General features: G+C 38.2%; 1 protein-coding gene across 12 annotated transcripts in view; it reads left to right on the top strand.

The window, feature by feature from the left end:
• The window catches only part of LOC134541305 (gastrula zinc finger protein XlCGF57.1-like), a 531,604-nt gene that overhangs the window by 144,512 nt on the left and 360,299 nt on the right, over positions 1 to 26,793 (top strand). For 2 of the 12 annotated variants that reach the window (XM_063384657.1, XM_063384642.1), the window contains one exon: positions 430 to 544. The exons of 8 other annotated variants lie outside the window; for them this stretch is intronic. In XM_063384657.1, the coding sequence (XP_063240727.1) occupies positions 430 to 544 (115 nt within the window). Of the gene's footprint in view, positions 1 to 387; positions 545 to 26,793 lie in introns of those variants that run through there. 2 more of the 12 variants (XM_063384641.1, XM_063384646.1) reach the window with 2 other exon arrangements.

Here is a 26,793-nt window from a genome sequence, read left to right as displayed (position 1 = left end):
GTGAGGGTTAGAAAAGAGAGGATTATTTTTAGTGGATAAAAATCCCACACTACCAACTCCACCTAAATCTTCAAATTCCCCTTCGTTGGTGTCTTTGGAATATTTTTTAACCTCTCTCCTTTTTTTTTAAAAATACAAACTATATAAGCATATTGGCAGTTTTGCTAGTAGTTATGTAGTGTACCAATCATATAAGCAGATTTTCTAATAGTATTGTAGTGTACAATTTATATTGGCAAATGTTCAGTTAGACTTTTAGTGTACGACTCACGTTGACAGGTATACTAGTTGTCTTGTAACTAACATTGGCACATGTGCTAGTAGTATTGTAGAGTACAACTCATGTATAGTACCACTAATATTACTAATATCGGCAGGTGTGCTAAGTCGTCAGGTGCTGGGGTGACATGGCTGGTGGTTGTGTTGCAGTGTGAAGACAGCTGGCAGCCAGAACCCGGCAGTTCCTCTGCCAGCCAGGACTACACTCTGTGCAAGCAACAAGTGAAGGAGGAGATAACTATAGAAGAGCACCCTATAGCTGCAGGTACTTGCAATACTCTATAACTACAGTGTTATGCAGGTTATTCTGAGCAGTAGCTAATACATAGGTCTGTGTGGGTTTAGTGGTGAGTAAATGTGTTGAGTACACAGTGCAGCTACATAGAATGTAGGGATGGGGCGAATCCTGATTTCCTCGAATCCGAATCCTAACTCAAATCCTAGACTGGAATTGCCGAATCTCGAACCCAAACCCGAATCTTTTAATAGATGATGTCCACATATCTAATGTAAGTGAGATGTATTCTGCTTGCACTAAAAATCCCTTGACTTTATCACATGTAGTTTGGTACATTTCTGGTATAAGTGTATATAAAGACAAAAAATTTTTCTTGAGAAATTTCAGTTTTAGTACAGATTAGCGGTTAGAATTTTTTCTATAAATAACTAGAAGTCTGCGAGCCTAAGAATTTTACTTCGAGCCGAGCTCGAGCTTTTGTGGTACAGTTACACTTTTGGGAAATTATTTTTATCTTAAACTTAGTATAATGTTTGAATAAAGTATTGAATTGATGTGGGCTTTTTAATTTTGGGTAACTATTTACAGTGTGTGTTTACATTTTGCACTGCTAGAAGAAAATAACATTTTTTTCCATTGAATTTTACCTGTTTCCATTGAATCTTACCTGTTTCCATTGGTTCATTAGTAACTGATATCATCCAACAAACATAACCAAGTATATGTTTGTGTAAATGTAACATATCTTTGGAAAAATTTCATCCTTGTCAATTTTTCTGGAGTCCTTACTGAGCTTCAACAAACTTAGCACCAAAAATCATGTTGTTTTAAAAGTACATTCACATTGTTTCAACATTTCCACTTTTCAGCACAATAATTCTGAGAGAGATTGTCACAGAGTATTAAATTCTGTTCTTTAATCTATCATGCAGAACAATAATTTGTTCTGCACGTTGAGGAGTTAAATTAGCTCTACGATTGGAGATAGTGTTTCCAGCAGAAGAGAAGCGTCTCTCGCTGGCAACCTGCTTGACTGGAATGCTTTAGTAAAATTGCTTAACCTCAAAATTAGTGTCACAAATATCTGTAACTGGTCATTAAAGTTTAATCAATTGAAAGTAATAAAAATAAAAGCATTTTACTTAATTCAATTTACACTTGCAAAAAAAACATACACACAATAAACCTACATGGAAATTAAAGTCTTTTTCAATATCCTGAAGTCTGAAATATGTTTACTCATGTCATCAAATGTAGAGCTGTACTGAAGAAGCCGATTTTGCCAATATTTAGTTGAATCGGCATTTCTGCCGACTTCCGATACAGTACGCTTGTTAATTTTCGGCCGATATTACTGAAAAACGAAAGGGACTGCCATAACCTAAAAATCCACAAGTACCATTTTCACTTTTCGTAGTACTACTGCATTCTCTCAGATCGCATTATTTCTTAGCAACATGTGCCAACCGTACATATCAAAGTTTAACATCCTTTTTTTTTTAACAATGTTCTTTAATTTAATATGTCATAAATAAATAATACATTACTATCACGGTAAATATACATCTTGGTTGTTATGGTAACTATAGTGCAAATATGGTAGCTATCCTGCTATCATGTTTCTGTAGTAATTATGGTATTCTACAAAGAATCTTGTTCTTTTTATGGTAATTATCTTAAAATAACTATTTGGTTTGTACTGTAGTTATGGTACATTATCCATATTTCTTCGTATGTTGTTGTTCATTTGTCTTTTCTTCATATTTACGTGCGCCATTATTTGAGACAGGAAGTTTCAGAAAAAATTTTAACGGACTTTATATCACACATTTAATGGCGTAAATGATGAGACCTCGGTCAATTTAAACGCTTTATACGGAAAAACCTGCCATGCGGGTTCTCGTAAGCGAGTTTTACTGTATTTTTTTTCCCGTAAATAGTAAAAAACCGAATCCTTTGACGAATCCTATATCAGACCTGCCGAAGCTTCGAATCCCTAGGATTCGGCGGATTCGGCGGATATTGGATTCGGTCGCCCCATCCCTACTTTGAAGTCATATAATCAGTTTATTCATCTGAATTTCAAAACATCATATAAATTCCTCAAAAATTCTTTTGAAAGCTGGAGAGGGTAGGGACTACCGTGTTTTCTCGCATAATCGTCGCACATTTTATTCTAAAATCAGGTTTGAAAAGTAGGGGTGCGACGATTATGCGTAAAAACATTTTTTGTTATATAAAGTTATTCAGAAAAACAAAAACCATTCATGGAAAGTACGTTTATTTAAAAAGTGAAGTATAATTGAGCACACCAACAATTTAAATTAATTTGAAGTCATGTAACTGTAAATAGAAAAATTATATCTTTGATCCGAATGCGAGCCTGAATGAACGCGTAACTTTCGTAGTACGCACCACGAAAGAGTGCGGGCCATCAGATGTAGTTACTTTGGCACTCGACTTTGAGCGCGCGTTGTATGCACTCGGCGAGATATCGATATTCGGCTACGTGTGGGCGTATATATACGGGAAGCAACATAACCAAACAGAGCGTGCATTGCATGCACTCAGCGAGTTATCGATACTCAGCTACATGTGCGCGCTCTATATGGGAAGCAACATAACCAAACATTAATGATTGCAACGAGCGCTGGCTACATTTTCGTAAACAGTACACCGTGGCGACGCAGACGGCCAGATGAAGGTTATAACGTTTAAAAAGTCTTTAAAAGAAAATTTACACATCAGATAACTTTATATTTCCGTTAATTAAATAAGTAAGAGTAAATGTCCGAATATATATTAGATTTCTACTTTAAAATACATTTATACGGAAAATTACCCACTCAAAGCGCTCGGAATCTAATAGCGGAACCATAAAACATCATGCGACGTTTACGCGAGAGATTATTTTTGATCAAAATTTTGACGCCCTAAAATATAGGTGCGACGATTACGCGAGTGCGACGATTATGCGATAAAAGAGGGTAGTAACGTTACAACTTTCCTATCAATTTTTTTTTAATTCAAAGGATATAGTATAATATATTGTTACGAGTGTAATGTGGGGGAACTGGGTTCATGAGGGATAGCCCAATTAAGTTTTATTACAGTTTTATTAATTACTTATATTTACATTACTAATAAGTGACTGTACTTAAAATTGTCTGATCACCAATCAGTTGCACTAAAAAATGTTTATTCGTAAGTCATTCGATGTCTGTCAAATCCCATAGTTCGCAGTCCTCACGGCAGCCTCGGAAAACCCACAGAATTCCCAGGCCACTAAACAGGATGGTGCAAGGGGAGCAGAAAGGGAGAATGTGTATAGCTAGGGCCATTGTAATGCGCATGCCTTACGTCAGTGGATGTCAGTGTTCGCTCAGGGCCGCCAGCCAGATCCGAACCTGACGTCCGTCGCGGTCCTGTCTGCATTCGTAACACTGCCCCTCCTTAAACCTCCCTTCCGGCATATTCCCTCAATCGGTCCAAATGTACCACTTTCATCTGTCCCCTTTTTCTCTCTGGATGCCTTAGACTACATCATTTAGCTGTTTCAGGACTTCATACAGGCCTTCCCGCGCTGCTTGAAGCTTAGGGCACCTTCCGTTCCTTCGTTATGGGTCGTACAGCCACACCGAATTGTCCTCCTGAAATCCAGTTGAGTTAGCCTTCAGTTTGTACGTCATCTTTATTTGATTCGTCGCTAATCAAAGATTTTTGTGGGCTTCTTCATGTATAAGCGCTTGGTCGTAGACTCTTTGGTGTGTCGAGCCCCACGTTGTGGTGGCCACTTCTGTGTACGTACTTCTTTCTGCTGAGGTAGAAACTGCGCCACGTGGTAATAGCCACTACAGTAAATATAACTTCTTCTTATTACTCTTATTACTTTGCTTTTGTGTTGCTCCTTCACTACTACCACCTCAAGTAAATCAATACATAAATTACCTTCAAGGTGTGACCTGGGATTTATGCTATCTGATAGTGATAATTGGTATTTGGAGTCACAATTAATAACAAATGGGCGCCATGTTCCTATTATTATTAAAAAAATATATATTTAAATGGAACAAACATTTATATTTATCCAGTAACTGAGATATAGCATGATTGTAGTGTTTCAACCAATTTTATAGATAATCATCCAATAATGTTCAACATAGGCATGATGTTACCTAGTATATTAAATTTAATTATCATATGACAAAATACTTCCAACAAACTAACACGTATAATTAAAACCATAATAATACATACTTCCATAAAAGCTTTTCATACATATGACATTGCCTAATTTAAGTTGAACAAAAGAAAACAAAAAAACCTTTCTCAAACAGTTATGTATAGTAACAAAACAATCTTAATGTACCAATAAGACAGTTTGGATGATAAATAATGTAATACAGTTAATATTTCCCAAAACTAGCTTCATTCGGTCACACATGAGATTCTCACCCCTACCTCTGGGTTTTGTCGACAAAGTTTAACTTTTGAATAGTTCAAACATATCAGTTTAATCTGTGTCAAAGAATATTGCATTTTGTTGATCGGAAATAATTAGATCGTTCAGGCTTACCTGAATTCTTCTTGTACAAAATCAAGCCTGAGGCCTTACAAATACTGAGAATGGCCAAAACTCAGCCAAATCAAACCTGATTCCTACAAATAATATTTCAATTTGTGGCCAAACTTCACAGGATTATTATCAATTGCCAATCTTGATGAATTAAGGTCATTTCTTGACGTTACAACTCAGTTTAGTAGAACTCAATACACGATCAAGCCATACTTAAACAATGGCTTTTCCAAACTTTTTCCTTCTATATCCTTCCCTCAACTCCATACAAATTTCACTTCTCTAATTTTTATACAAATTAAAACCTTGATTGTTAAGCTAAATCAACAAACTTATTACAATATGGCTGAAAATTACATGCATTAAATGATACATCAGTATATGATGAAAAATACGTTAAAACCTAACCAAAATATAGCAATCTGACTAATTTTAAATATAAAAATTCTGAAAATACTTTCCTCCACATTAACATCAAAACAAAAAAAATATTAGTAAAATTGTGTACCGAAAGAAAATTAAATTAACATATAGCCAACATGAACAAAAATAAACTTTATAGTCCAAAGAGTAATAAATAATTGTCCATGGATGTAACACAATAATAGAATCTGAAACATACATAATCATAGAAATTAAATATTGGTTTGAGGCAAGACTCTGTACGTGGCTACGCGTACAGAAAGCCGCTCCACATCCAATCACCAAATAATTTTCAAAAAGTATTTGTGGTTGTATGTTTTCAACTCGAACAGTACATGGCTTGCCGAAAAACATGGCGTCGCGCCAGTGGCGAAGGGTGAATTTCAAAGTGGGGGAACCAAGTATGTTCACTGTCACCCCTGGAAAAATTTGATTTTGAGGTGCAAATTGGTGCTATTTAAGCGGTTTAACGTATCTCTTTTGTAGGAAATTTTATGCGCTTTAATTTTGAATCAAAATGTTTTTTTTTTTTTTGCTAAAACCCATAGTTTAGAAAATACTTAAGCAAAAGCTATGAATTGTACCTTTAAACAGCCCTCCCACCTGCCGTTCACCACCGACCAATGGGTCTATTAGTATGTTTTTCATCTATTTTTCTTTTGTTGCCTCGACTAATAAGGCGGCTTCCGCAGCAAAATAATTTTAAGTGTCGATGAAAGCTAGGCCTAAGAGTTTCTCTTCAAAATGTTAAGTCAACATTTCCTATATTATAATAAAATTAAAAAGCTGGTATGACTAAAACTTTAGCAATCGTCGTTACACGAAGCAAGATATTTTAATCAGTAAAACAGTGAAAGATACGCTCGGAAACACATCACCAGCATACCTATATCAAAATTCACGAAATTATGATTTTGGTAGTCAATACATGATAAAGTCACACAGAATTTAATAATCTTAACTCTCACTTTCAAGCATGAGCATGTGTGGTCATTTTGTTAGGCTATTTCGCTTATTAGATTTGAAGTGTCTTTTGCACTGCACACAGCTTGATTTAGCATTTGTTACCAAACACGATATGTCTGGCGTGGGTCTACCTTGCAAAATTAAAACTCGTTTTTGTTCGAAACTTTTAGCACCAAAAGATGAAACAAGTAAATTTTCTAGAGCTGTAGAAAACCGTATGTATTCGGTACTGAGTAACGGGTGCGCCATCTAGTAACGTGTAACGAAACGTTACACACGAATGCATTTCGTTACTCGCATTTTTCGTATGTTTTACGCATGTGCGCGCATATTCGATGAATTTACGTTACAAAGAACGATGTTTGTTTATTAAGTAAAGTAGGCCTATAAGTAATTTGGAAATTCGTAGTTCAAGTTTTTTTACTGTTTATTAAAGGTATTGTATGTGTAGACAAAGTTTGAGATTGGAACAAAAACAACGTAAGAAAGTATTTTTTACAAATGAGAAATATGTATGTTTTTGTTTTTTAGTATCGCGTATTTTCACGTTATTTTGTTCTTATCTTAAAAGAGATAATATAATAAAGCCGATCTAATGAGATTTAATTGTTTCTTGGTTAACAAAAGCTGTTAATTATCAAATATTGTTAATTATATATATTCTATTTATTATTATTTACGCTACATCATACTGTACGCGTACGCAATACAACTCGATTTGTTGCTGCAACAAAACATAGCATGTTATGCGGTAACTTATCAGAAGTAACAAGTAACGTAACGATACGATAGTAACGAGTACTAATTGCTATAGTAACGAATACATACGGATACGCTTTTTTTTCGTTACTTTTACACCTTTAAAATTTTCTACCACGCAGTCACAAGCGCGTCTGTTTCCTGCCGCTCCCTCCCCTACTGCGACAGCTTCGTCCCTCCGCACTCCCCTTAAAATCCCATACCATGGCCAGGGCCCGCAGAATAGACTGTTGGTTCCCTTGGCCAAGCCTACCGCAATGAGCGAGTTCAACAATGCTGTAGCTATGTGGCCACTTTTGAATTTGACGAAACTCTTCATCAAAAACTTGGGACTTAATTAAGTATTATAAAGTACGTATTCTTAATGTAGTAAATCTGCTTTCAGGCTGTCAGGCGAGTTATTTTACGCAACGCGAAGCACACAATATCTCTAGAGAATACGCCACGCGGCACGCGACGGAACCAGCCCTCTGGCTTGGTTCCCCAGGTCGGAAGCCGAAGCCGAGTGCTCACGGAAACACCCGAAGGCGAAGGCGGAGAGGAGTCGGCCACCAATGAAGGCGCAGAAAGCAATGGTAGACCCGGGGGGGGGGGGGGATGTTGGAGCGGGGAAGGCAGAGAGAGAAAGAGAGGCGTGAGAGAGATAAAGCGACAGCTGAAGAGGTTCAACGAGCGAACGCGCCTACACAAAGTGTGTTAGGGCGAGCTGTTCAAAAAATATGAGTTGAATTATTTACGACAGTAGACAAGTAGTAATATATTTATTTTATTTATTTGTCAGCAGTAGGAAACCAATGGTTCCCTTGGTTCCATGGAATATTCGCCCCTGCGTCGCGCACACTCTCGCCGCTCCAGACGTTGAACACGCGCTGCATCTGGTGACTTGACCTCGGTCACGCAGTCAGCTTCACAACAAAGTTCATGTAAACACTTGCTGTGTCTCTGTTTTAAAATTTCTTTGAGAACTGTGTTGCAAATAAAATAGTTTATACTGGTGGATTCGGTAGTATTTGTCTCGAAGCATGGGAAGATGATTATTTATACACTCATAATGTGTAAACAACTTAAACAGTAGGAAGTTCTAGTACACTGCCCTACAACCTGCACAATGTTTATTTATGTTCTCGATATCATTCAGGTTATGTACGACGACGAACGTATGTAGAATAGTGTTCATGTGTGACAATGTGTTTCTCCTGTATGAGATACAGCAGTTAACAACTGGAGCTGTGTACATACCATAGTGTCCAATCCCAATGTATCACTCAACCGTGCAGCCGCTCCAGCAGGGAAAATTGGGGTAGACACTCGTGCTTACATCTCCCCATCAGGATCACCTGTAGTCCATGTAGTTGCACTGCAACCATGCTGCCAATGACGAAGAACTCCTCTGAAGTAAATAAATACATTGTTCATCATATGTCACTCCTAAATGTCTCATACATAAATATACATCTTGCTATTCTTCTATTCTTCTAATCTTCTTCTGTTCCTGCTTCCCTAACCTGACTAACCACAAAAAAAAAATGCTGTTTGAGTAAAGTTTTTGTTATTATACTTTAGAAATGGTAAACATAAAATCATAATTATTACCCTCATTAAAATCTCACTAGAACAATAACATAACATTACCATGACAAACTATTTCACACAAATTATCAATTCCAAAATTTCATAACTTATTTTTTACACAACTTAATTCATTTTATAAACAAACATAGATCATTAAACATAATTATTATTTACATAACACAGAACAATAACATAAATTACACTTCACTTTGGTTGTGCAATTATTGCATCTTATCATTTTTTTAATTTTTTTTTTTTTTTAATGTGTGCATCAAGCATCTTTTCACAATGTTACAATGTTGTGATCATGGTATTTTTTTTTCATACTTAAAATCCCATTGTGTGTGTGGTTTTTTTTTTCAAATATATCTTAAAATGATTCATGTACTACAATATTTCAATAAATTATAAACATTTTAAACATTTGGCAATAATAAAATAACATTTCTCTGTATGTACACTATAAATTATAACAGAACATCTCCCAAATAAAACATACATGTTAACACACCTTTCCTTCACTACAAACAAAAATACAATTATTTAAAATTCACACAATTACTTATCTGGTTTAAAACAAATTATTTACAAACATCATATTACCATTATGTCACATAAATCAACTAACACATACATAATAATCTTACAAATGTTTATTCACTATATCATAAACTCTTATTTACATGTCAAATCTATTCATAAACAACAACACAATATATATTACCTGAAACACATTCAATTAACAATTCAAATATTCCTTATCACATATGTCAAATGATTAAAATAGTATTTTAAACTTTAAATAAAGTTTGCAGTATATGGACAATCATAAAGTTTTTCACAATACTGTGTGAGATATTTGCATGAACAGAGATCTGTAGCAAAACTCAGACTCTAAATATTACACATATTGGTATTATTATAACTCAGTCACCTTAGACACTTAGGATTAACCTAATTAAGTTATGGCAATCAAAATCTTGAAAAACAAAACTGTAAGTACAGTAGATCCATTATATAATATTGTGCATTATACCTATATCACAGTATATCCTTAGTAATATTGTTGTTATTGGGAACAGGTACCATATTACAACCATTTCCTTTTCATACAACATTCAGAGACATTATAGGCTTCAGCATGTATATTAGTTAAGATTCCAACTTTATCATTAAGCTTAACAGAACTATATCAGATCAGGACATTTCACATTCTTGAATAGGTAATGTGATTACTAACAACACATTCTCAACATGACATGAGCTTAAAATTCTAGTTGGTATTCAGTCAAAACAAAAACCAATTCGTCGTCTACAGTATTAAGGGATCATACAGTACAACATACACAATAACACATATACACTTCTAGGATACTACCCTAGTAATATGAGTATAACAACTCAGGAGCACTTTAGCTCAAAGTACATAATAACAATAAATACTGTATCCCAATACTAACAAATGTGCTTAGCAACTTACATTGTGTAGACATCAGCTGATTCAACAATATTACATAACACAAGACATCAGCTGACAACGAATTCATATTCCTGTCCCATTACTGACCTACAACCAGAACATTGGTTGGCTCATATGTTACATACCATCTGAAAATTCAGTTGAGATACCATATCTGATCGGCATAGACGACTATAACGACTGGAAATTTGGCATTAAAATGTTAATGCGTGAAAAGTGTAGGCAACTGGGGAAGCATATGAGGCAACACAAAAACCTGACCAGGATAAAGAAATGGAGGCCCTTTCTTTGATCTGCTTACATGTGGATCCCCACCTGTACCCATATGTAAGAAATGCTGAAAAACCCAAAGATGCATGGAATGAGCTAGCAAAAGTTTTTGAAGACAAAGGTTTGGAGCGATGCATTGGCTTAATAAATCATCTATTGGACCAGAGATTAGAAAACCACTGTGGCATGCATGATTATATCACTGCAATCATAGGTACAGCTCAGAAGTTACAAGACACAGGAAAGGGTCTGGACGATGAATTGGTTGCTGTAGTGATGCTTCGGGGACTCCCTGAGGAATTCACACCATTAAGAATGGCTTTAGAAAATTCAGGGATTGAGGTTACTTCAGAGTTGGTTCGCATGAAACTGCTTCAAGAGGACCTCAGAAGAAGCAGTGGCCACGGAGGTAATGCAGAAGCAGTCCTAGTATCCAAGAAAAAAGAAAAATTTACCACAAAGGGTGCAAGAAGTAAAATTCACTGTTATGGGTGCAACATATTTGGCCACATAAAAATGAACTGTCCAAATCAGGCCAACTATGTGAAGGATGACAACAGCACTGCACCACCATTCAGGTCAGAGGTACCTCTTCTGTTTACAGCGCTGGGGGTGAGTACAGTGGAGAATGCATGGTACATAGATTCTGGAGCAACAGGTCACATGACTAATAAGAAGACATGGTTAAGCAATTTTAAACAAAAGGATAATCTGGAAATATCTGTAACTAACAACGAAAGGGTTCATGTTCTCAGCACCGGTGATATTGCAATTAGTATAAATAACACAAAACGAATAATCCAAGATGCAATGCTTGTACCGCAGTTATCCACAAATCTGTCATCTGTATCAAAGATGGTAGAGAAGGACCTGATTGTAGTTTTTTCGCAAAAGGGGTGTGAAATATACCACAATAACAATTGTAAGATCCAAGGGAACTTCGAATTAAGTTCTACAAATGTGGGAGGGCTATACAGACTAGATAAGTGTATCCCTATGGCCCAAAAACATGAATCTGAATGCCAAAATGCAATGGTAATTGTAACCGATACACATGAAATATGGCATCGTAGACTGAGTCACCTCAATTGAAAAGGTATGCGTGAACTAAAAGATGGTTTGGCAACTGGTATCAAGATCTCTGGGGGAGGAGTTGAGCCATGTATGCCTTGTATTGAAGGTAAACAGTGCAGAAAACCATTCCGAAGTAACCTAGCTAGAAAAAGCTCTCAGAAACTTGAGTTAATTCATAGTGACCTGTGTGGCCCCATGAGTGAGGACTTCTACAATGGAGCAAAATACATGCTGATATTTGTTGACGATTTCTCTCGGAAAATATTTGTATATTTCCTAAAAATACAAATCCCAAGTGAAGGATATATTTGTGGAGTTTAAGCTGCAAGTTGAGAAGGAAACTGGGCTCCAAATCAAGATACTAAGAACCGACAATAGACGAGAATATACAAACAATTTGACTAATTTTCTGAAAGAACATGGAATCAGACATCAGACCACAGTTCCATATTGGCCAGAGCAGAATGGGGTGGCAGAACGTGCCAACAGATCAATTTGTGAAAAGGCTCGTAGCATGATGCAGGATGCCAACTGCCCCAAGGAACTTTGGGCTGGAGCTTGCAACGCAGCGGTATATCTGAAAAACCGATCACCTCATGCTTCAGTGATTATCTCCATACCAGAAGAGTTGTGGACAGGGAAGAAAGTGGACCTTAGTCACCTGTGTGTGTTTGGATGCAGAACATATATGCACGTGCCCAAGGAGAAGCGAACAAAGTGGGATGCCAAAAGCAGAGAACTGGTTTTTATTGGCTACTGTGAATATTCAAAAGGATACCGCCTTCTTGACCCTGGGAAGCCATCAAGGGTGATAAAAGCGAGAGATGTTGAATTCCTAGAGCATTCAAGTTACTATGGAAGGAAAGACAAGACCATGGACCATCAGGATGAAACCAGCACATCTGAATTCATCCCACTGCAAACAATTAAAAACAGCGTCCCTATCGTGAAAAATGATGAAGTTTATGAGTATAAGCTTGAAACAGGGGACTCATCTGATGCAGATAGTGACTTCCTAGGCTGGGATAACCTTGCAGAAACAGAAAATGTGCAAGAAAATTCATCAAACCTGGAGAAATGGAACCAAGACATACTGTCCGATAACAGGCAAAAGAAACATTTTCCAGATCACCTCATGTATCAGGCAATGTCGAGCAAGAAAGAAAATATACCTGAACCCAGGAATGTAGAAGAAGCCTTGAATGGGGAATTCAGGAAAGAATGGCTTGCTGCTATGAATAATGAACTCAAGTCGTTACTGGACAACAACGCATGGGAATTAGTGAACAAACCTGACAACCAAAAGGTCATCGGATGTAAGTGGGTATTTAAAATGAAGAGGGAACCTGGCGGAACTACAAACAGATTCAAGGCACGCCTGGTAGCAAAAGGATACTGTTTGATATTGTATGTTAAGAAATTTCGTTTTCTAACTTCTGTGGTGTGGCTATCCTGGTCAGACGTAACAAAAAACAAAAACCTAGTGTGTGATTCAGTGCATCAAGATGGCCGACAATTGGCGGTTTATGCGTGCGTGGTCCTCCGGAACGTTTTGCCTCGTGGAACATGAATTTGTATAATAGTTTTTGGTCCTCCGGGCCGGATTATCACCCCTAGTAGCCAGAGTTTTGTACTCACTTAATTTTTTTTTTTTTTGTTCCTCGTCTCGTTTTGTGTTCGTGCGTATACGTGTGTGTGAAACCATCCTGCGTTGGCATCTTAAGTCATGTCTCGCCACATTGTGGGCTAAGGAGAAATGGAGAACTTGTAAGGTCGTTTCTTGTCTTATTTTTGGTGTTGAATCATGAGGGCAGGCTACAATACATTCGTTAGGTCCAGTGTTTTCGTGCTTGTCTTTGTGGTTCGCTCTCTTCTGCCGAAACCTACTTTGTTACCGTTTGAATTGTGAAGTTCTTCTCTTTGTTTTTTTTTTGTTGTTGTTGTTGTTGCTGTTTTGTTCTCTGCCGCCAGCACGATGAGGTTCGCGATGTTTTCGGTCAGCGCTAAGCTGCACGAATCTAAGATTAAGCATGTGGCCGGCAGGGCCACATTTTTACTTGTAATTTATTTTTGTTGCTGGTCTCTAGTTTTATATGGTTTTTTATTTCACGTATTTTTACGCCTTTTTTAATTAATGTTAATTTATCTGTAAATTTTTTTTAATTATATTTGTTTCTGTTAATTAGTTATACGCCGTTTGGTAGCTATCGATTATGAGTTTAAGAATATCGATTGTGTTTCACGTAAATACCACTTGGTGAGCGCCCGGCGGTTGGCTGATGACGTCAGACATTCGGCTTGCCGGGAAGAAAAAATCAGCTGGGCCGGCGAGAGAGTTTTTGTGCCGAGCGACCGTTGAGGACAGAGCCATGTGACGGCGCGGACTGGTATGCCGGACGGCAACGGGCGACGAAGAGTATTGGGTTGGAGGCTCCACGATGGGTGACAGGGCAAATGGATTGCCCTGTGGTACAGAAGAAATCAAGGTAAAGAGAGGCCGCGATTTTGATTTTTACCCTCGTGGTGCTGCACTGGTTTTTGGCAAACCTAGTGAACTGTGTTTCCCATACTAAATTTTATTTGGACGGAACTTTTATTAGCCTGTTTGGTGAAGAGGCCCATTTGTTTCACACGTTGTTCCAGTGTGGGATTTTTTAATAAGGTCGCCCGTTTGCCTGTAGTTGCCATAAAAGTATAAGTTTGGAAGAAACGAACATTTTGCAATTTGTTTTTGAGAGTTTGTCTTCGGAATTGGCATACTTAAAGTTGCATTTAGCTAATATATCAGCTTGTGCAGTATTATTAAAAGTATGTGATCGGTATTGGACTACATGCGCAGCCTGATGTTGGTTGGTGCGGCCATTCTACGTTTTTATGAAATCATTGGCAAGTTAATAAAGAAGTAAGACTTTGTTTGAAGTATATGATAAAAACTTCGGTGGTAACATAGTTATGTTACGTGAAGAGTTTTTGCTACATTTCCCTTAAAAAAAAAAAATTAAGATAATTTTTTTTTGATCATCGTTCACGCCTTTGTGAATTCGTACCTATGGCCCGGCGTGGCATTAGACTCTGGAGTTGGTGAGGAAGGTCAGGAAGCCAGCGCACGCCTAGGATATTAACTTTGTTTTTTTAGCAAGTCTTTAGCAACGAACATCTGAAGAAAGACTAAACCGTTGATTGAGAGTTTAAGAACTTTATTTAAATAAATTTTTTGTACTTCAGTTTTTATTATTGTAGAATTTTTTATATATTTGTATTGATTGTCTTGTTTGATTTTTGGTATTAGGGCAGTCAGTAAATTTTGATATTTTATAGTGGCCACGCCTCACGCCCTTATATATTTTTATACTTGTTGTTATCAGTATTTATATTTTTACGATTTTTTAAAGGTTATTGTTAGTATCGCAAATGGGGATAAGATGCTGCCATTATTAACGTCAGCTTTTGTAACTAAGCTTGTATGGTTATGTATAGTAAAAATTATTTTTGCAAATTTCTATTTTTTAATAACATACGTCCAAAGTCTTGCCTCTTGTTTGTTTAATGGTTACTCTGCTAATATATCCTTTCAATTTTTTGGCCTGACCCCTGGGCAGTGGTGTGGGGAATTTATATTGTTTAGCTTTTTTATGCCTGGTTTTAATATTTATTTTTTCCCTTCGCGCCCAGAGTGAGTCGGGGACGCAACCCCTCTTCCAATTGAGGAGGAAGAAGGGTTACAACCTGCGCCACTCTGCTTGGCAGAGACTTTGGACTTTTGCGATTTTGCTGACTTTTTTGATTTTTTTAATAATGTCAGTTTCTTGGATTTATAAACTTCCCAAAGAACAGGTTTACGCTAATTTGCAAGCAGCGGGAGTAGAGAGTGGTCTGGAGGATGACATTGATACCTTACGCAGGAAATTAAGTACCCACATTAAAGAAGGGAGGAAAAAACCTGTTGAGGAAAATGTGGAGAATTCGGAGATCAGCCAAGTAAATTCATTGAATACTGCTATGCAAAGTAAATTACTTTTCAAAGAACTGGATAGATTGCCATCTTTATGTTCCGGTGGGCCAAGAGATTTAATAAAGTTTTGCTTGGGAGTAGATAGTTTGAAAACTAATTGTTGTTTACAAAATGAGCAAGAATTGTTAAGGTGTATTTCTACTAAATGTAGCGGGATCGCTAGAGACGTGATTACGTCAGGTATAAATAAGTCTGTTGGATGGTCGGTAGTGAAAGAGAATTTGTGGGAATATTTGTGCCCTAAGAGGGTGAAGGACGATCTAATTAAGGAATTGATTTTCCGTTTTCAACGGGAAAATGAAAGCACCTTAGAATTTATACAGGATATTAGAAATCACGTTAATGTATTTGGTCTGCAGTTAGATGATCACCGTTTTGTAGCTATTATTTTGGAAAATCTAAATCCTGCCATCAGACACGAATGCGCATTTATTGGCAGACCTAATAGTGTGGAGGAACTCAACACTTGGGCTATCCAGGTTGATAATATTTTTTACGCTAAATGTGAATTCGATAAGTGTAAAGGCAAAATCAATTTTAAACCGGTTTGTTTTAAAACGCCGGGTAATGAAAAAATTGATAAGACTTGTTTTAAGTGTAATAAGGTAGGGCATTTTGCTAAGGATTGCTCGGTTTCGGAGGTTAATAAATTTGTTTGTGGTTTTTGTGGCAAATATGGTCATTTAGAAAAATTTTGCTTTAAAAAGAAACCGGAGCAGGAAAGACACAAGACATGTTTTAGGTGTGGCAGCATGGACCATTTGATAAAAAAATGTAATCGCAAGAAAAAATTAGTTTGTGGTTTTTGTAATAAAGATGGTCATAATAGCGGGAAATGTAATTTCCGTAAGGAAGTTAAGAAATATCGATTTAACAATAAGCATAGTTTGGCGGTCATTCAGGCAAAAAGAGGTTTATGTGTCAAAGTTTGGTTGTATGATCGTGAGATAGAAGCTTTACTTGATACGGGGGCTAGTTGTAGTTTCATCCAGCAGAAATTTTTGAGTAATTTGGTGCGCGATCATAAATTTTTGAAAACTAAGATCGTAAGTAGTCAAGGCATTAATGTGGCCATGGCGGACGGGCAAAAGGTTCAGGTAAAGGTAAAAGTATTTTTACATTTTAAATTGGAACATTTATCTTGGACACGTGAATTCTGGGTAATGCCCGATTTGATCCATGAAGTAGTTTTGGGAATGGATTTTTTAAATGATAGTAAGGCTATAATAGTGTGCGGCGAGAAAGTAATGAGGTTCGATTTTAATGATAAAATTAAGATAAAATTGTGGGAGAATAAAAAAAAAAGAAAGGTGGTTTGTGGTGGTATCGAAGGGTTAGAGCAAAGGTTGGGTGAGAAGGAAAAATTGCAGATACAGCAATTAAACGAGGAATATAAGGATGTTATCACTACTAAAATTGGCAAATGTACGCTAATGCCATACAAGATCGTGCTGGTAGATGAAACCCCTATTAAATGTGTGCCGTATCAATGTGCCCCGCCTAAAATGAAAGCCTTTCGAGAAATTATTAATGATTTACTTGATAATAAGGTAATAGTCCCTTCTAAATCCAATTTTGCCTCACCTGCCTTTTTAGTAGATAAGAAAAATAAGGGCAAATATCGTTTGGTCCTTGACTATCGCCTCCTTAATGACAGGGTAAAACTAGATCCGTTTCCCATGCCTAAAGTTGAAATTGTTTTGCAATATTTGGGAAAAGCCAAGTTTTTTACGGTGCTTGATTTGAACTCGGCGTTTCATCAATGTGAATTAGAAGCAAGTAGTCAGAAATTTACCGGGTTTGTCACTCCTTGGGGGCACTTTGAATGGACTAGAGTGCCTTTTGGGGTGAATTTTGGGGCCCAATGTTTGTCACGAATTTTAGGGCACATATTACAAGAATATCAGTATAAATTTGTAATAAGTTTCTTGGATGATATTTGTGTTTTTTCAAATAGTTTTGAAGAACATATAGAACATATAAGAAAAGTACTTGAGAAACTAAAGGGAGCCGGCTTTACCGTAAATCCGGAAAAAATAGTTTGGGCCCGTAGCGAGATAAAATTTTTAGGATACATAATCCGAGAAGGTGAATTGGTCATGGACCAAGATAAGATAAACCCCATAGTTAATTTCCCGGCCCCCCGTAATGTTAAGGGAGTGATGCGCTTTATAGGAATGCTTGGTTATTTTTCCCGTTTTATACCGAATTACGCTAACCTATGCGCGCCTTTAAATAATTTGAAAAGGAAAGATGTTAAGTTTGTATGGGGGGAAGAGGAAGAACAGGCCTTTAGGAATTTAAAGAAAGCCATAGCTCAACCCCCCATTTTAATACTTCCGGATTTTGAGCAAAAATTTATTGTGCAAGTGGACGCTTCGGGAGTAGGTCTGGGGGCGGTTTTGTTGCAAGAACGTGAGGGAGGTTTAAAACCTGTTATGTATGCTAGTAAATCCCTAAATAAGCACGAGTTAAAATACAGTGTATATGAGAAGGAAGCATTAGCGTGCATATTTGCGTTGGAGAGATTTGAGAGTTTTCTTGAACATGAGAAATTTGAATTATGGACTGACAACCAGGCTTTGACATGGCTTTTTTCCCACCCGCGGCAACTAGGGAAAATAGGGCGGTGGATCATGCGGTTGACGCGTTTTCGTTTTGACCTCAAACATATGAAAGGACAGGATAATGTAGTGGCCGATGCCTTATCGCGCATGTTTGATGAACATGAGTTTCAGTGTAAAGACGAAATGAGAACTGAAGACAAGGAAGAATGTAACATCCTGAGGGAATTCCCTCAAGGATTTATTGATTTGCGCGAAATACAAAAAGAGGATCCTGAGACTAAAGATTTAATAACGCGTTTGGGACAGGATACTACTATAGACTTAGGAATGAAAGACGGGCTTTTGTGTTGGATGAAAGATGGAGAACATAAAGTTTTTGTTCCTAAGGGGGTAAGGAAAATGATAATGCGGTATTACCATGATTCTAATATAGGTGCGCATGGCGGAATCGAAAAAACTATAGATAAAATCTCTAAAGAATTTTTTTGGCCAGGTTTGAAAAAAGACGTAAAAGATCATGTTTTAAGCTGTGAAGATTGCCAGCGCGCTAAGCAATCTAGACATAGTAAGATAGGTAAATACTCTGTTGAAGCTCTGACTAGACCTTGGGAAAGGGTTTATTTGGACATTTTTGGGCCCCTACCTAGATCATTAGGGGGGAATAATTGCTTACTTATAGCGGTAGATGGTTTTTCTAAATTTTGTTTTTTTTTGCCTTTGCGTAATATGAAAAGCGAGAATATTATTAAGGCTTTAGAAACTAAAGTGTGGGGTTTGTTTGGTAGCCCGGAGCAAGTAGTATCAGATAATGCTACATATTTTAAGAGTAAGTGTTTTGAAGTGATGTGTTTAGATTGGGGTATAAAACATATTACTACCAGCCCCTATTATCCCAACCCTAATTTGGTTGAAAGGGTGAATAAAAATGTCAAAGTGGCCCTCACGATTTTTCATCAACGTAACCAACGGAAGTGGGACAGTGTTATCCACGTATTAAATTTAGCTTTTAACATGACCATACACAGTGGTACTAAATTCACACCATCGGAAATTTTTTTGGGAAGAAATGTACCCCATCCTTTACTAAATTGTTGGGGTTTGCGTCCAGCCCTTTTGGAAACCCGAAGCCCCCGTTTGTTGGAAAAAATGTGGGAAGAAGCAGCCGAAAATCTGCAAAAGGTTAGAAAGAAAATGAGTAAGTTTTATAATAAGGGGCGAGTGGATAATGTATTTAAAATTGGTGATGAAGTGCTATGCAGACAATTTGTTTTGAGTGACAAAGTAGGGTATCAGAGCTCTAAGTTAGAGAATAAGTATGATGGACCGTATAAGATTGTAAAGATTTTAGGGCCGGTTACTGTCTTGTTGGAAGAAGTTGAAAGAAATAATAAGGTAAAAAAGGCCCATGTTAGTCATTTGAAAATGTTTGTAAGGCGGAGTTCCTAAAATGAATGTGGATGACCCTTTTAGGGTGAATATGGCTAAATATTTTTATTTTTATTTTATTTGGAACTTACTCTGGTATGTTTTTTTTTTTTATATAATTTGTAGTTGTGGTTATTTTTAAAATTTTCTTTGCTGTTTAAATTTTTTTTTTGTTCAAGGCGGAGGTTGTGGCCGGCAGGGCCACATTTTTACTTGTAATTTATTTTTGTTGCTGGTCTCTAGTTTTATATGGTTTTTTATTTCACGTATTTTTACGCCTTTTTTAATTAATGTTAATTTATCTGTAAATTTTTTTTAATTATATTTGTTTCTGTTAATTAGTTATACGCCGTTTGGTAGCTATCGATTATGAGTTTAAGAATATCGATTGTGTTTCACGTAAATACCACTTGGTGAGCGCCCGGCGGTTGGCTGATGACGTCAGACATTCGGCTTGCCGGGAAGAAAAAATCAGCTGGGCCGGCGAGAGAGTTTTTGTGCCGAGCGACCGTTGAGGACAGAGCCATGTGACGGCGCGGACTGGTATGCCGGACGGCAACGGGCGACGAAGAGTATTGGGTTGGAGGCTCCACGATGGGTGACAGGGCAAATGGATTGCCCTGTGGTACAGAAGAAATCAAGGTAAAGAGAGGCCGCGATTTTGATTTTTACCCTCGTGGTGCTGCACTGGTTTTTGGCAAACCTAGTGAACTGTGTTTCCCATACTAAATTTTATTTGGACGGAACTTTTATTAGCCTGTTTGGTGAAGAGGCCCATTTGTTTCACACGTTGTTCCAGTGTGGGATTTTTTAATAAGGTCGCCCGTTTGCCTGTAGTTGCCATAAAAGTATAAGTTTGGAAGAAACGAACATTTTGCAATTTGTTTTTGAGAGTTTGTCTTCGGAATTGGCATACTTAAAGTTGCATTTAGCTAATATATCAGCTTGTGCAGTATTATTAAAAGTATGTGATCGGTATTGGACTACATGCGCAGCCTGATGTTGGTTGGTGCGGCCATTCTACGTTTTTATGAAATCATTGGCAAGTTAATAAAGAAGTAAGACTTTGTTTGAAGTATATGATAAAAACTTCGGTGGTAACATAGTTATGTTACGTGAAGAGTTTTTGCTACATTTCCCTTAAAAAAAAAAAATTAAGATAATTTTTTTTTGATCATCGTTCACGCCTTTGTGAATTCGTACCTATGGCCCGGCGTGGCATTAGACTCTGGAGTTGGTGAGGAAGGTCAGGAAGCCAGCGCACGCCTAGGATATTAACTTTGTTTTTTTAGCAAGTCTTTAGCAACGAACATCTGAAGAAAGACTAAACCGTTGATTGAGAGTTTAAGAACTTTATTTAAATAAATTTTTTGTACTTCAGTTTTTATTATTGTAGAATTTTTTATATATTTGTATTGATTGTCTTGTTTGATTTTTGGTATTAGGGCAGTCAGTAAATTTTGATATTTTATAGTGGCCACGCCTCACGCCCTTATATATTTTTATACTTGTTGTTATCAGTATTTATATTTTTACGATTTTTTAAAGGTTATTGTTAGTATCGCAAATGGGGATAAGATGCTGCCATTATTAACGTCAGCTTTTGTAACTAAGCTTGTATGGTTATGTATAGTAAAAATTATTTTTGCAAATTTCTATTTTTTAATAACATACGTCCAAAGTCTTGCCTCTTGTTTGTTTAATGGTTACTCTGCTAATATATCCTTTCAATTTTTTGGCCTGACCCCTGGGCAGTGGTGTGGGGAATTTATATTGTTTAGCTTTTTATGCCTGGTTTTAATATTTATTTTTTCCCTTCGCGCCCAGAGTGAGTCGGGGACGCAACCCCTCTTCCAATTGAGGAGGAAGAAGGGTTACAAGCACATACAGTCCCGAGTGAAAGTTATTGCAACCACACCGAATGTTACAATGGCTATGGTCCATGAAATGCAAGTTTTCACTGAGCAAATTTGTGAGATTGAAAAGACTTTGTACGGTCGGTTTCTTCAACAAGAACAAATGCCTGCAGACTATGACGAAAATGTGTTTTTTGCATTCCATAATGATTTTTCTGACCTAGTGTCAGATATCCGTTCGGTGACTATTGCATTCCTAGCTAACCATGTTGACCTTGTGGCCCCCACTGCTGTTGTGTCCCACATGAATGTGAAATTGCCAAAACTCAATCTGCCTATGTTCTCTGGAAAGTGGGAGGATTGGCCTACATTCTCACAGTTGTATCAGGCTACCATACACGATAATCAGGCATTAGCCGATGTTGAAAAATTTCAATACCTTGTGGGATGCCTCACAAGTGATTCTGCTCAACTTGTAAAGAATCTACCCATTACTAGCGAAAACTACGCTATTGCATGGGAGTTGTTGACATCTCAATATCAAAATAACAGAAAGCTGGCCACCATGTACATAAATATGATTCTTGAATTACCCACTGTCAATTCTTCACATTTAAAATCACTGTCTAACTTTGTCACTGTTTTCAATGAAAATGCACGAGCATTGGATGCACTAGGCTTAGTATCACTCAGAAAAATCCTGTTCTGTTAGTTATCTTGATGAAAAAATTGGATATATCCCTGCGTACAAAATTTGAACATGCTATTAACAAGGATAATGACTCTCTCCCTGTAGTGATAGAATTGATGGAATTTCTGAAAAAGGAATCAATTAAAATGGACTCTGCCCTTGATGTCGGGTCGAAATATTTGCAACCTGGTACGTCACATAAGACAACTGTCGCACAAAATAAGCCACCTAACATAAATTCTCAGAAGTCAGTGTTTGTTTCAAGTTCATCCAGCTCAGCCAGATCATGCATACTATGCAAACAAACCACACACACAATCTATACCTGTCCTCACTTTCTGGATGCCTCATCAAAGGAAAGACAGCAAATAGCTAGGGATAATAGGTTATGTTTTAATTGCCTGGGTATCGCTCATAGGCTGGCAGAATGTTCATCACCGAATACATGTGCAAAGTGTGCACAAAGGCATCACACACTGCTACATTTTCAGGGCTCTGATGGTTCAGATCAACCTCAAATGTCATCTAACAAAGAATTAACAGATACACAATTTGTAGGTATTTCTGCTGATGAATTTCGGACAACGGTCCTCCTTGCCACTGCATTGGTTAGGGTCTATGGTGCTGATGGTAAATCTCATGTCATGAGGTGCCTGTTAGATAACGCAGCACAAGCATCGTTCATCACTGAATCAGCATCTCAACTGTTGTTGTTACCCAGGCGAAGGGTTGTTGAACGCATTTCTGGCTTGTCCACCAGTGCTGTACATTTAAAGGGCGTGATAGATTGCAGGATGATGTCAGTAGCACAGTCACAATTTGAGATAAATCATTCATTGTTCATTGTGTCAAAGATTACTAATGACTTGCCCCGTGTTGAAATTAGCTCAAGTATTCGTACCAAATTGGGCTCTTTCTCCCCCTCGCGGATCCTAACTTTGACATGCCTGCACCTATTGATATCCTTCTGGGAGCTGACGTCTACGCCCGCAGTTGTATGAGTGGACGCTTAGAGCTGGGAGCTGAATTGCCAGTGGTATTGGAATCTACGTTTGGTTGGGTACTTATTGGCGAATGCCCAGAATCTCATCCTGTTGGAACCTCAGCCCAAGACTGCATCTCAATGTTTGTAGGGATGGAACCAGCTCTTGATTCCACCCTTAAGAGATTTTGGGAATGTGAAGAACCTCCTCATGCCCATGTGAAGTCACCTGATGATGATTATTGTGAAAATTACTTTGTGAACACCCATTCTCGTGAAACCTAGGGTAGATACAAGGTTAGATTACCCATATCACCTCATTCTCAGAGTCTTGGGGACTCTCGTGTACATGCAGAGCAAAGATTTTACGTGTTGGAAAAAAGGTTGGCATGCCACTCATCTCTTAACGATTTGTACAGGACCTTCATGCAAGATTATGTGGACTCTGGTCATATGGAGCGTTATGAGTCGTCACAGAGTATTGTGTCTGTTTCCACAAGTTCAGAATGCTATATCCCTCACCATGCGGTAATTAAAACCTCCAGCTCTACTACAAAGTTAAGAGTTGTATTTGATGGCAGTGCCAAAACGTCAAATGGTTTGGCATTAAATGACATTCTTCTGCCAGGACCTAAACTCCAAAATTAAAGCACTGATTTTGTTCTTCGCTTTAGGCTTTACTGTGTTGTGTTTACTTGTGACATAAAACAAAGGTATAGACAAATCTTAGTACATGAAAATGATCGTCCCTATCAGCTCATCCTGTGGCATGACCATCCGTCGGAACCCCTTTCAGTTTATCAATTGAACACCGTCACATATGGATTGACACCATCTCCATTCCTAGCAATTCGTACGTTGCAGCAGTTAGCAGCTGATGGCCACTTGTATCCACTAGCTGCGGATGTTTTGAAGCACCACATTTTTTTAATGATATTATCACAGGAACCATGACTGTGGAAGAAGCATGCTTGTTGAAGGATCAGCTCATCAATCTCTTACATTCTGGCAGTTTTGAGCTCCGGAAATGGTCATTGTGAAAACCCTCAGGTGTTAGAATTCTACCAAAGATCTGTCAAAAACGTCCTGGGCCTAAAATGGGACCCAACCAATGACACCTTTTCATATGATTTGAATATTGTTAGTGGTCAACCCACTAAACGTTTTGTATTGTCGCAGATTGCTTGCATCTATGAGCCATTGGGTTGGTTGTCTCCTATGGTGATATGGGCGAAAATCCTGATGCAATGGATCTGGGTTCAAGGGTTGGATTGGGACGAACTCTTACCTTCTCAAGCGTTGACCCCTTGGAACAAATTCCTAGAGAACCTCTACTTGGTGAAACAGCTTCAATTGCCCCGTTATGTATGTCCAGGGGCTACGGTTGTAGAACTGCATGGATTTTCAGATGCATCTGAAAAGGCATATGCAGCTGTTGTATATGTTAAATCAGTTGATATGGGGGGTAAGGTTTCTGTCCATCTGATAATGGCCAAGTCTAAGGTCTCTCCTCTGAAACAAGTGTCGCTACCTAGACTTGAGTTGTGTGGTGCTCATATGTTGGCAAAGTTGCTGGACTACTGCCTAAAGTTTCTTTCCCAGTATGTAAATACTCTTACAGTCCTAGCCTGGTCTGATTCAAGCGTCACTTTAGCTTGGATAAAAACTCCACCCTATTTATTGAAGACATTTGTTGCAAATCGAGTGGCTCAAATTCAAGAATGGGTACCTCCCCAACAATGGAGACATGTCAGGTCCAAGGATAATCCGGCTGATTGTGCTAGTCGTGGCATACTCCCACATGAGCTTGTATCTCATCATCTGTGGTGGCATGGACCACAATGGCTTGCTAGCTCACCAATTGACCTCAGTCTAGTGTCCCATTGATTCCAGATGAGTTACCTGATTTAAAGTCGTCTACTGTCACGTTACTAGCAGAGCAAGTTGCTTGTGAAGAATTGCAAATCTTGCAAAACCCCCCTGCATGGCCTAAAAATGTAAGGATAATGGCTTACATGTTACGTTTTGTCAAATGTGCTCGATAAAAGGCTCGCACTCACGGACCTCTGTCCTCCTGTAAACTCCAGCAGTCAACAAAGGTTATTTGCCGAAATATCCAAGGTCTACATTTTCAGTCTGATGTGCATGCTCTAAGAAAAAAGGGAATGTGTTCGACAAGGATGCAACGACTCTCTCCATTTTTGGATGATGATGGTCTGCTCAGGGTGGGCGGTCGATTAAAGAACTCCACCCTAGATTTTTGTACCAAACATCCAATTTTATTACCTAAAGACCATCCTGTGGTTGCAACTCTTGTAGATTATTACCACCTAAAGTATCTTCATGCTGCACCCCAACTTCTTCACTCTCTTATCTCCCAACACTTCTGGATTTTGTCTGCAAGGTGTTTGATTCGCTCTAGAATATTCAGATGTGTTCGGTGTTTTTGATGCAAACCTGTTAACCAATTACCACTAATGGGTGAGCTGCCATCAACTAGAGTTACTCATACTCGGCCATTTGAGCAAACAGGAGTAAATTATGCAAGGCCAATTTCAATCCGATTGAATGGACTGCGCCGTTGTCCAATTCAAAAGGCATTTTCATTTGTTTTGTGACAAAAGCTGTCCACATCGAAATCGTGACTGATTTGACTGCCGATAGCTTCATTGCAGCCCTCTCACGTTTCGTGTCGAGGAGAGGATTATGTACTGCTCTTTACTCAGATTGTGGCACTAATTTTGTGGGAGCATCCAGACAGCTGACTCGAATTTTCCAACATCTTCTGAAATCCACAGCATTGCAAGAATTTGCATTGTCACAGTCCATTGTCTTCCATTTTCTTCCACCTGCAAGTCCTCACCAAGGAGGTCTGTGGGAGGCTGCAGTAAAATCTGCCGAATACCATCTTCGTCGAGTTATTGGTGAACAGGTTCTCACTATTGAAGAGTTGATGACATTTTGTGCCAGAGTGGAGGCTGTTCTGAACTCCAGACCATTGACTCCTTTATCGTCAGATCCATGTGACATCGCTGCATTGACTCCCGGTCATTTTTTGATTGGAGCTCCACTTGTAGCCATACCCGAACCCAATGAGGACGACCAGACGCTGTGTCTTTCCAGAAGATGGAAGATGGTGTGCACGCTCACTACCCAGTTATGGAGACGCTGATATAGAGAATATTTGCAACATATGCAGCCTCGAGTGAAGTGGACCACTCAGACACCTGGACTCACTGTGGGTGACCTTGTCCTTATTGGCGAGGAACGTGTGCCTCCTCAAGGGTGGTGCTTGGCCAGAGTGACTAAGGTGCACCCAGGCAAAGACGGAGTCGTCAGAGTTGCCACTGTTCGCACACAGACGGGAGAACTTACTCGCCCTGTGCATAAGCTATACAGACTTCCAACTTAATAAATCCATGCTGGGGAACTGATTAGTGTTGTCTGTGGCTGGTTTGGCTTCAGATTAGAATAGATGTGTGTGTCAGACATATTGTGAACTAGACAAATGTTTTACTCTGTTGTGGAGTGTGTGCCCTTTGTGTATAATCTTTTCAGAGACCTTATGTATGTCTCGGTGGGTGGTATGTTTGATATTGTATGTTAAGAAATTTCGTTTTCTA

Source organism: Bacillus rossius, chromosome 18 (assembly GCF_032445375.1).
Source record: "Bacillus rossius redtenbacheri isolate Brsri chromosome 18, Brsri_v3, whole genome shotgun sequence".
Taxonomy (NCBI): Eukaryota; Metazoa; Arthropoda; class Insecta; order Phasmatodea; family Bacillidae; genus Bacillus; species Bacillus rossius.
This window is presented reverse-complemented; position numbering and strand designations above follow the sequence as displayed.